Consider the following 11,480-nt stretch of genomic DNA (forward strand, 5'->3'; position numbering starts at 1 on the left):
AACAAACTATTTTTACAGTAACGTATTATACATAATATGGACTATACAGGAAACAGGAGTACGCCATAGCACTCATAAAAGTCGAATATAGTTTCCTATCTAATAAAATAGTTTATCCACAAATCACAATTTATAATGCAATCCAAAGTAATTACGAAAATTATTTTAACTAATAAAGAACTGTCCACACTCCTCAAAAATAACGCGTAACGCATTTACAGGTGATTTGATGAGAATAATTCGTCGGCCTTCCTTTCTTTTTTTAAAAAATCTCATGTCGAAATGTAAACAAATGACAAGCTATTAGGAAAACAATGTAGACAAATAATATTTTGAAAGAACGCGTATAATAAAGTGTACGAGTTCTTGCACGTAAATTATTTTATTTATTTATTGTTTTTTTTATGTAGTGTCAGTATGCCACTATAGTGCCTCCGATGCACCAGGACCCCATATTGGATACGGTTCGTGACGACGGCAGCATCAGCAGATTGGCAGGTCGCCAACGAGTCGTGTGGGCCGTGGTTAAAAATCAGAAAAAAAAGATAAACTGATGAAATACTAGATAATATGTAATACATTATTAATATTGCTGTAGTAGTAATTTATTTACTATTATAGTAATACGTGTGTATTTAAACCGTACATAGGTATAATTGCTATAAGGTTTTTAGTCAAAACTGACTTAAGCAGTACATACTATATAGTAGGTACAGTTACAAAAATTGGTAAAAGCTTAAAAATAATTTAATCATTTAATCATTTTGTAAATGTTATCATGTATTATAGAAAAATCAGTAGCGTAACTACGCACACACATGTGCTATCTTCAATCTTGTCTTACAAACGATACACATTGCTGCAAATTTGCGTTCAATAGTTCCAATATTGTGCTGTAGTTGTACTAAGTTGTTTTAATATATTATACCTATTATAATTTATAGCTTATAAGACTAGACTATAAGAATATAATATATTAATCTGTTATCAAATATTAAGATAAACAAAAAAACAAACTATTTTAAAACGATGATATTGATTTTACAATGATATATCATTTTTTTTGTGAGTCATTTTTTAAATTATTTTTTGTGCTTTAAAATATTATTCGTAAGGCCTTAAAATTTTTACGTTACTTATATTACTTATTAGTTATTAGTATTGTTATATTTTATATAATATTAATATACAATGATATTTTTAAAATATTTAGACTAAGTTTAAGCTATTGCCCATATTTCATATTTTATAATGAACCTATTTTCACAATTATAAGGTATTGGTTCAAAATTAATAACAATTACACCTTTCTATTATTAAAATAATTAAAAATATTAAATGTTATGTTGTTATCAAAATTAATTCAAACTATACGTGCCTCATATTGCTAGTCACTAGTAGTAAAATACCGGTATAAATACTGTATAATTATGTATACACAGAGTTATATAGGCTGACAGGCCATCCCTCAACATTGTCTTTCAAATGCAATAATTTATTATTGAATACAAATTTAACTTATAGATTATATAGTGACTTATTTAATGCCTATCTAAATTCTACAACAGACCGAATCATAAGCGGATATCCTATGAAAATGTCGGGGGGGGGAGGGCTACAATTATTTACATAATTTACAAAATTATTCAATGCATACAAGACAATCAACATATACATATCAATAATTAGATAATAACAGTAATGAGTATTTTATTTTAAAACCAGCATTCTGTAGGGATCATATCACCAGTGACTAGTGCTAATTGCTAAGTATTTGTTCTGTATTATTTATATAAGGAGTGATTTAACGGGTGTCTTACATTAAGGCTCAAAAATAAAATAATTAACTATTCCCACTATCGCAATTTGCCCGAAAGGGCGAATGTAAGTTCCCACACGATAGAATAAGGTACATACCTACATAAGTTTCTATACAGCAAAAAGCAGGTACCTACATATGTAAGTTCCTACACTAGTACACTACGTATATTAAAATTTATAAATCCAATATCAGTTATATCATATTGTTCGAACCTGGCCAATGTTCGCGCGCTTGTCGCAGAATTTCGCCTAAAAACAAGTGTTATAACCTATATATACCTACCCGACAGACAACAGCTGTCGCACCCTCTGCCCCCCGCGCCGTGCGTTTTTATCGCACTCGTCGCCATTGTCGGCGCGAACCGGCTTTTTTCTTTGCGGTCAACTGGCACTTGCCTTTGCACCTCGCATCTGTCGAGTTCGCGACGTGACTGTGGTCACCACAAGTGCGCCTTAACCGTGTGTTGTGTGCGAGTCGGAACCCGGTAGATACTTCTTATACGGTAACTCCCGTTCGTGGGGTATCCGACCGCCACATATCTTCTGCTGCCGTTGCTGAGGTCCAGAACTCAGAAGCCACACGGGTCATACAGTTTTTGGCGCCACGGACGTGTCAGTTTTGCCGGTCCTAGCCATCTTGGAGGAAAGTCACGTGGTGTCCGTCGGTCCGGTATTATTTTTATATTATTGTAAAATCATATACTCATCTACTTTTATTCTATAAGTTGTCCAAAATCTTTACGGTAGCTGAGTTATTCGGTATCGTTGTTATTATATTGTATTGTTTTTAATTATACCATTTTGTTATATTGTTATACTACTGTGGGGACGCCCGCATCATAATTGTTATTGATATTTTGCTGTATTATATATATATTAATTCGTAGAAGTTTGCTTGATATAATTATATAGTTATAAGTTGGTTACCCGTTCCTGTCTACTACACTTACGCAAGTTGCGGCAGAAAACTGCATATATCGTAAGTTCTGTCGCAGCGAAAACGATTTGGTAGCAGAGCGTGGTTTTTGGGACCCGGGGAGGTTCAGTGAGCGTAGGTTGTAGACGTTTATTTAATTAGGTATTTATTTGGGTGCTAACTTAGATTAACTTTTTTATATAACAGGTCAATTAAATATTGTTCACTATCTTGAATTTAATTTGTTACACGGTCACGTATTTTATGCGCGTTTGATTATCTGGTCTATTATTGTCCGACAGTAAAGTTGCTCGTGTATTATTTTATTATCATTATTTTCACGTATGATCGTAGCTAATCGTAGGTAAATCGTCATCATGACTGATACAAAAGACCTTGAACGATTAACCCGTGGTAAGGCCCGTGCGGAAATATTACGTTCAAATGCGATAGCTAGTATAAGATCGGTTCACGGGTTAGCGTTGCGCGTTTCGAGTGAACCTAACGTGGCTCCTCAATTTTTAATTGCCGTGACCGATTTAGACATGTTATGGTCTCAGTTTAAGTTGGAGGACGAGTCGGTTTTAGATTTTTTGATAAAACTCGACAAGACGAGCGAGTACTCGTCAGGTATGCCTGCTGAAGTCCGGGCACTTATTTCCGAATCAAAAGCGATCGCTGATAGTCTTATCCCAAAAGGCGCGGATGCCCTCGATATGTCGTACATTAATTCAAATTTTACATCTGGTAATGTTCCAAAACCACCAGCCCCACCTACCGGCGTCAATAATTCGACTTCTCGTCTGCCGGAGATACCGTTGCCGAAATTCGATGGTGATTTCAGGTACTGGCCCACCTTCCGCGATAGATTTAAGGCGTTGGTGGACAGTAGGTCCAACCTAACACCTATAGATAAAATGTATTATCTAATCGGCTGCCTACGCGGGTCAGCCGCGGAAGCAGTGCGTAGCATACCGGTCGCGTCTGATAGCTACGAGTTAGCATGGACAACGCTGTCAAATAGGTTTAATCGCCCGCGAATGGTTGCGACGTCTTTAGTCGATAAATTGTTAAACATCCCGTCGACCACTCAAGAGTCACTACAAGAGTTAACCAATTTTATGTGCGAGGTCAGCGAGTCCGTGTCGCTATTAAATGCGCTTAACATTCCGGACTTCGGCTCATTTTTATTATTCGCGCTAGCATTCCGCCGCTTGCCAATATCCACCCGTAAATTGTTCGAATCGACCGTGACGTCCGACTATCCGTCAATGAGTGAGCTGTTGACTTTTGTTGGGACGCGTGTGTCTATACTAGAGCTTGTCGGCGAATCGTCGAGTAAAACCAACAAAAGCACCGCATCATTAAAACCATTTCACGGCGATCAACCGCGCAAGGGGGGAGATCGGTATAAAGGGCAACAGCTGTCTCACGCTGCATCATTAGTTACGGCCGCGCCGAATAAAACCTGTCCATGTTGCTCGGAGTCTCATTCACTAGATTCGTGTCCCCGTTTTAAGTCCTGGTCAGTGGATGAGCGTACCCGTTGGACTAAGGAGAAAAAACTATGTTTTATGTGCTTTAGTGCCGGTCATTGGTCTAATCAATGTAAATCTAAGACCCGGTGTCACCACTGTAATCGCAGGCATCACTACCTGGTTCATATTCAGCCGTCCGAACAACACAATAGGGACGAAGCTCCGCGGTCCGATACGTCGTTATGCACGTCTGCCGCGTTACACCAGTCGAGCGCCAGTTCCGTTGTGTTGGGTACCGCTTTGGTACATGTACGCGATCGCGCGGGGGAGTGCCAAACGATGCGCGCGTTAATCGATTCGGCGTCGCAAATTAGTGCAATCACATCGTCATGTGTTGAACGGTTAGGACTTAAATGTGCACGTTGGACGTCGCCGATAACCGGTTTGGGCGGCGTTCCTGTTGTTAACGTCCAAGGCCGCGTCGAGTTTTCAGTTCAACCTCGGTTTGCGATCGAACCAATATTAGCCGTACATGCATGGGTTTTACCGTCGATCACGGCCGACCTGCCGCGAAATACTTTGCCATCTACTATAAAAGATAGGTTTTCAAATTTGGCATTAGCCGATCCTACATTTAATATCGCCGCCCCTATTGATATATTGTTGGGGGGTGATGTGTACCCGTCCGTAATGAACGGTAGAAAAATAATCGTCGATACTAGTCTACCCGCCGCGTTTAGCTCAATTTTCGGTTGGGTAGTGATCGGCCGGTGTCCGATGTTGAAATAGGCCCCGTCCATTCACTGCCCGTATCTCTTACGGCATCCATCGAAGGTTTGATGGAAAAATTTTGGCATGTAGAGGAGCCTATCGCTGCGCCCGACAGTTTTACTGACGAGGGTCGATGCGAATCTATTTTTCGCGACCAATTCACACGCTTACCGACAGGTCGGTTTTCAGTACCGCTACCGTTCCGTGTACCTGTATCCGACACCGCTTTCGCTGGCTCGCGGGACACCGCCGTACGACGTTTCGAGTCTTTAGAGCGCAAGTTATCGAGAGACCGAAAACTCCGAGAACTGTACATTAACTTTATGCGCGATTATATATCATTAGGGCACATGTCAATCGCCACGTCGCCGGGAACGTATTATATCCCGCACCACGCCGTGTATCGGCCTGAAGTTGATAGTAATAAAATACGTGTAGTGTTCGATGCATCAGCGGGTAATCATCGCGGGCAGTCGTTAAATAGTTGCTTATCACCCGGTCCAAAATTGCAACAAGATATTGTCGACATTATTACGCGTTTCCGGTTGTACCGTCATGCCTTTACGGCTGATATTGAAAAAATGTATAGACAAATATCTGTGTTACCGACCTACCGAAAATATCAACACATAGTGTGGCGCGAGTCGCCCCATGATAAATTGTGTGATTACGAACTACATACTGTAACATACGGCGTAAATTGCGCGCCGTTCCTCGCGCTGCGCGTGTTAAAAGCAATAGCGGCCGAAGATTGCGATAACTTTGTGTCGGTACGCGCGGCATTAGAGCGTCAAACGTACGTCGATGATATTTGTGTCGGGGCGGATACAGAACAGGAGGCTGTCGAACTCCAATCAAATTTAATCTCCGTTTTAAAAATGTCCGGTATGGAATTAAAAAAGTGGTCGTCCAATACGCCGTCAATTCTAAATTTAATTCCAACCGATAGTCGCGCGTCGGGACCACTTCCGTTCGACACAGGCGATGGGTATATCACGAAAATGCTAGGGATCGAGTGGCATCCCGATCGTGATGAATTTTGTTGTGCTCTCCGTCTTGACCAACGCCGGTGTTCACAAAAAGAGGCCTGTTGTCACTAGTCGCGCGTATATTTGACCCTTTAGGGTTTTTCGCGCCCTCAATTTTTCGTGCGAAGTCCATAATGCAACGGACATGGTGTAGTGGGTTAACGTGGGATGCGCCACTACCTGATGATATCCACGCGGAATGGGCCGCTTTCGTCGCTGACTTAGCATCGTTACTTACTATCCGAGTACCGCGGTACGTAAATACGCAACAAGGATCACCATGCTTATTATTAGGGTTCTGCGACGCGTCGCAGCTCGGGTACGCGGCCGTAGCGTACGTGCGTGTCATTGATGCTCCGCCCGATAAATGTATTTTTCTTCTTGGAGCAAAGACCAAATTAGCACCAGTGAAAACGTTAACTGTGCCGCGTTTAGAGCTGAATGCAGCCGTGCTGCTGGCCCGTTGGTTAGGTCGGTTACGTCATATTCTCGCGCCACAATTAAATATAATCAATACTCACGCTTGGTCCGATTCGACCATAGTGTTATCGTGGGTAACGGTTCCCCACGATTCATTCAAAACTTATGTTTCCAACCGGGTACACCAAATTCACAATCTACTACCTGATTGTCAATGGCATCAGATTGAGTCCGCTAATAACCCCGCCGATTGCGCGTCGCGGGGCCTTATGCCGTCGGAACTAGTACATTTTTCACTTTATTGGCATGGACCGCCCGTTATTTATTCTGATACGTCAAGTTGGGAACCCAGTCCTACGCCGACAAATATATGTGAGTTACCCGAAGCTCGACCAGTTGTTTGCGCCGGCCGGGCCGATGATGTGCCCGTCGAGTGGTTCGCATCTTTTTCGTCATTTGATCGATTAATCCGAGTGACAGCGCGCGTTCTCCGTTTTATTAGTCACTTTCGCGTATTTCGTAAACGTAATTCATGTTTGTTTCCGCCCGATAATCTATCCGAGTCGGACGACGGTCGTGTTCTACACTTATCCGTGTACCTATCAAAATTGGAACTTGACAACGCGACTCGTATTATCATTTTAGAATCGCAACGTGTTCATTTTGCCGTACTGCGCCGTGAACTGTCCCATGCCGCGCGCGTGTCACTAAAGTCATTGGCCAAACTGTCACCATTTATTGATACCGACACAGTAATACGCGTAGGTGGTCGCCTTAAGCACTCCTTGTTAAATTACAACTGTAAACACCCGGTGCTGTTAGCCAAAAATTCACACCTCGCTAGGTTAATAGGTGAGCGATGGCATCGATTAACATGCCATTCGGGACCACGCGTAATGGCGGCTCTTATATTACGACAATATTGGATAGTGTCGATCAAGTCGGTGCTGCATAAAGTATTATCTCGTTGTAATGTGTGTGTGCGATTAAACGCCAGACCAGTCCAACCGTTTATGGCAGACTTGCCCGCCTCGCGCGTGCAACAGTGTAGACCATTCGCTCGTGTCGGCGTTGATTTCGCCGGACCGTTACAAATGCGCGAGCTTGGACTCCGAAAGTCCCGCACTGTTAAAATTTATGTATCGGTCTTCGTCTGCTTTACAGTAAAAGCTGTTCACTTAGAAGTGGTATCCGACCTGTCTACAAACGCGTTTCTGGCCGCGTTCGACCGTTTTGTTGCTCGACGGGGATTACCCACCGATGTGTTTACTGACTGTGGAACGAATTTTATCGGGGCCAATAAACAATTACATGCGCTCGTTAATAGTACGGACGGTCAAGTAGCCATCGCTAATGCACGCACTGCTTGCGAGTGGCACTTTAATCCGCCAAGCGCCCCGCACTTTGGGGGCTTGTGGGAGGCAGCGGTACGTTCAACAAAAAGGTTGTTGACCCGTGTCATCGGCGTTCACTCATTTACGTACGAAGAGTTTACCACAGTGCTGACTCGTATAGAGGCTGTGTTGAACTCTCGGCCATTAACTCCCGCGTCTACCGACCCTCAAGACCTAGAGTGTTTAACCCCGGGTCATTTTCTGATCGGTCAGCCATTACTAGCTGTACCGCCGCGGTCGACTCCCGATGCGAAACGTAATGTCGGGATAGGTGGAAATTGCTCGACCAATGTCACCAGGCCTTTTGGCGACGATGGTCGACTGAATATTTGACCACGCTCCAGGAACGCCCTAAGTGGACCCACAATGTCCCTAATATTAATGTTAACGATATGGTGGTTATCATAGACAATAACAGTGCTCCACTAAGGTGGCGACTAGGTCGTGTTATGGAGGTGTCTCCGGGAGATGACGGTACGGTACGTGTCGCAAAGGTGCTGACCAGTACCGGGTTAATTACGCGACCGGTGGTAAAACTAGTTCTTCTTCCCGTCGACGGGTAATCACGAATTGATGGTGGTCGCCGCAGTCGCCATTACTTATTATTATTATTATTTTTTTTTTTTTTTTTATTATTATTTTTATTGTTTTGTCTATTCCTACGGTGCTCACTGAATCACCTGGGGGGACCATATTACTTGGGGACCATCCTTTTATTATATTTATTCTATTATTCTAATTTATTTATTAATTTATTACTTGTGCCTGTATGTAATTTAATGTGTATTATTTATGTAAGCGGCACTATTGTTATAGGTGTCTGGAATTATGTCTGAGGTTATTTATTTATGTATTTTATTTGTAATGTTGTTAGTATGATGAGTATTTGAGTTTAAATTAGTAAAAAAAAAAAAAAAAAAAAAATGTGTATAATTATCGGATCAGCAGATAGACGTTACTCAATCCGTGCTCTTCTACCGTGTATTCAAGGTCCACTGCTACCATCGCCGAAGTCCAGCAATGTGAGGCAAAGCCTCCCAAGGGGGAGGATGTTCGAACCTGGCCAATGTTCGCGCGCTTGTCGCAGAATTTCGCCTAAAAACAAGTGTTATAACCTATATATACCTACCCGACAGACAACAGCTGTCGCACCCTCTGCCCCCCGCGCCGTGCGTTTTTATCGCACTCGTCGCCATTGTCGGCGCGAACCGGCTTTTTTCTTTGCGGTCAACTGGCACTTGCCTTTGCACCTCGCATCTGTCGAGTTCGCGACGTGACTGTGGTCACCACAAGTGCGCCTTAACCGTGTGTTGTGTGCGAGTCGGAACCCGGTAGATACTTCTTATACGGTAACTCCCGTTCGTGGGGTATCCGACCGCCACATATCTTCTGCTGCCGTTGCTGAGGTCCAGAACTCAGAAGCCACACGGGTCATACAGTTTTTGGCGCCACGGACGTGTCAGTTTTGCCGGTCCTAGCCATCTTGGAGGAAAGTCACGTGGTGTCCGTCGGTCCGGTATTATTTTTATATTATTGTAAAATCATATACTCATCTACTTTTATTCTATAAGTTGTCCAAAATCTTTACGGTAGCTGAGTTATTCGGTATCGTTGTTATTATATTGTATTGTTTTTAATTATACCATTTTGTTATATTGTTATACTACTGTGGGGACGCCCGCATCATAATTGTTATTGATATTTTGCTGTATTATATATATATTAATTCGTAGAAGTTTGCTTGATATAATTATATAGTTATAAGTTGGTTACCCGTTCCTGTCTACTACACTTACGCAAGTTGCGGCAGAAAACTGCATATATCGTAAGTTCTGTCGCAGCGAAAACACATATAATAATAATATTGTCATACATTTTAACTCTTTATTCTATATAAATATATAATATATAATTTATAAGCTATCTAATTTAATTTAAAAATGTTTAAAATAATAATTATAATATAATAATAATTGTAAAAAAAAATATAAGTAATGCATTCTATATAATATTTATGAATTATTATAATATTACAATTATTATTTTTTAAATTATTAAATATTATATAGAATGCATTACTTTTATTTTTTTTACAATTATTATTTTTAAAATAATTAAATTAAATTAAATAGATAGCTTATACATTGTATATTATATAGAATAAATGGTTAAAATGTATGACAGTATTATAATATGGTATGACTGATATTTTATTGATAACTTATAATATACGTAGTATAGGAATTAACGTACCATGTAATTGTCTACTTGTTACTCTCGTGTAGGAACTTACGATTCCCCGCCCGGTAATTGGTAAGTACTAAATACCTAGAATAGAATATAGCAATTCGCATTATCCGATAACTACTATGCGATCGACCGATAATGATTAAATTAATTTTTATTCTCGATTGATCTATATTCCTAGAAATATCGACCACTGCTGTATAGGTGTATAATATAATATATGTATATAATAATGTAAGTAAAATGTTCTCAACATAAAATGTACGATATAATATATATTTGGAAAAAAATGTGGTATTAAAGTTAATGTTTCTTAAAATTTTTTCACTGAACTGTACAGTATTTTTATAATTTTGCAAACATTTTTGAGGGGGCTTAGTGGTTAAGCCACCCCGGATATCCGCCAATGGACCGAATTTCACATTTTTACTTCCGTTAATTAATAAAATCATATAGGTTTGCCGCCGAATATCGTTTACTACTGTCCCTGTCCCGCTGATACTTCTCGGCGAATGAGCTAACGACATCTGCGTGCGACGGCGGTGGCAACTGTACACCGACACGGCTATGGCCTGAAATAGGCGGAAATTGTTCCGATTTCCGCGTCGTTGTCGGTGCTATGTTATATTAACTTTATTATTTTATTATATTCGTGCAATATTGTTAACAAGATGACTGGCGAGATAAGACAGCTAAAAGCGGATAATATGTATTCTTTCGTCTACGGATCTACGCGTCGTTTAAACTTTAAATGGACGGTATTTAGTTTTCTATCAAAAAATGAAATTGTTAAGATTTTTCAATTTTTGAAAATATATCTTGATAATATTAATAAATTTTTATAATATTAAAACATTTAGGCTGTATAACATTTTTATTAAAATGTTTTAATAATGTTATACGTACCAAATTTATACATCGAGATAACTTTGGTCAATACATATTACTATAACTTGTTTATAGCATGAGGAATTGAATTATAATAATAAATTTAAATTGTTAGTAATTACATATACAATATTATAATATAAAGATGATCGTAATCGAGTAGGTGTTTATATTTAATACTTTAAAAATGTAAGCCAATTGCTGAAGGCTTTACTGAAGTATACTAGGCATTCTTCAAAAGGGCACCCAAAAATGTTATTTCATAAAATGATATATGTATTTTATATTTTTTTTCCTTATAACTAAAGAGTACTAGCCTCTTTGGATTTTCCATAAAGCCTATGTACGCAACCTATCCTGTCAGTGTTATATTGGTAGACAATACAAGGTGGGTGACCTGAAATATATAAAAAGTTAATTGACCACATACTATGATCGCGTGTGTGTGTCGTGACGACTTTTATCCCGTCGGTCCAAGTCCTCCGATTCAGAGACGCCCGCAGCAATGTAGCTCAGG

General features: G+C 40.2%; 3 protein-coding genes across 3 annotated transcripts; all 3 read left to right on the top strand.

Moving 5' to 3' along the window:
• The first annotated feature begins 2,848 nt into the window (after nt 1-2,848).
• Nucleotides 2,849-5,004, top strand: LOC126552974 (uncharacterized). Its single transcript, XM_050208169.1, has one exon. It carries the CDS (start codon nt 3,115-3,117, stop codon nt 5,002-5,004), a length of 1,890 nt encoding a protein of 629 aa, XP_050064126.1. The 5' UTR covers nt 2,849-3,114.
• Nucleotides 5,005-5,054: 50 nt separating this feature from the next.
• Nucleotides 5,055-6,086, top strand: LOC114131167 (uncharacterized). The gene has a single exon (XM_027996327.2). It carries the CDS (start codon nt 5,055-5,057, stop codon nt 6,084-6,086), a length of 1,032 nt encoding a protein of 343 aa, XP_027852128.2.
• A 62-nt stretch (nt 6,087-6,148) lies between these two features.
• On the top strand, nt 6,149-8,161 carry LOC114131166 (uncharacterized). The gene has a single exon (XM_027996325.2). The coding sequence runs from the start codon at nt 6,149-6,151 to the stop codon at nt 8,159-8,161; it is 2,013 nt and encodes a 670-aa protein (XP_027852126.2).
• Nucleotides 8,162-11,480: the final 3,319 nt, after the last annotated feature.

Source organism: Aphis gossypii, unplaced genomic scaffold, assembly GCF_020184175.1.
Source record: "Aphis gossypii isolate Hap1 unplaced genomic scaffold, ASM2018417v2 Contig00007, whole genome shotgun sequence".
In the NCBI taxonomy this organism is placed as follows: Eukaryota; Metazoa; Arthropoda; class Insecta; order Hemiptera; family Aphididae; genus Aphis; species Aphis gossypii.

Excerpts from the sequence above, each read along its gene's own strand:
- LOC126552974 (XM_050208169.1), top strand. The coding sequence starts at position 3,115 with ATGACTGATACAAAAGACCTTGAACGATTAACCCGTGGTAAGGCCCGT.
- LOC114131167 (XM_027996327.2), top strand. The coding sequence starts at position 5,055 with ATGGAAAAATTTTGGCATGTAGAGGAGCCTATCGCTGCGCCCGACAGT.
- LOC114131166 (XM_027996325.2), top strand. The coding sequence starts at position 6,149 with ATGCAACGGACATGGTGTAGTGGGTTAACGTGGGATGCGCCACTACCT.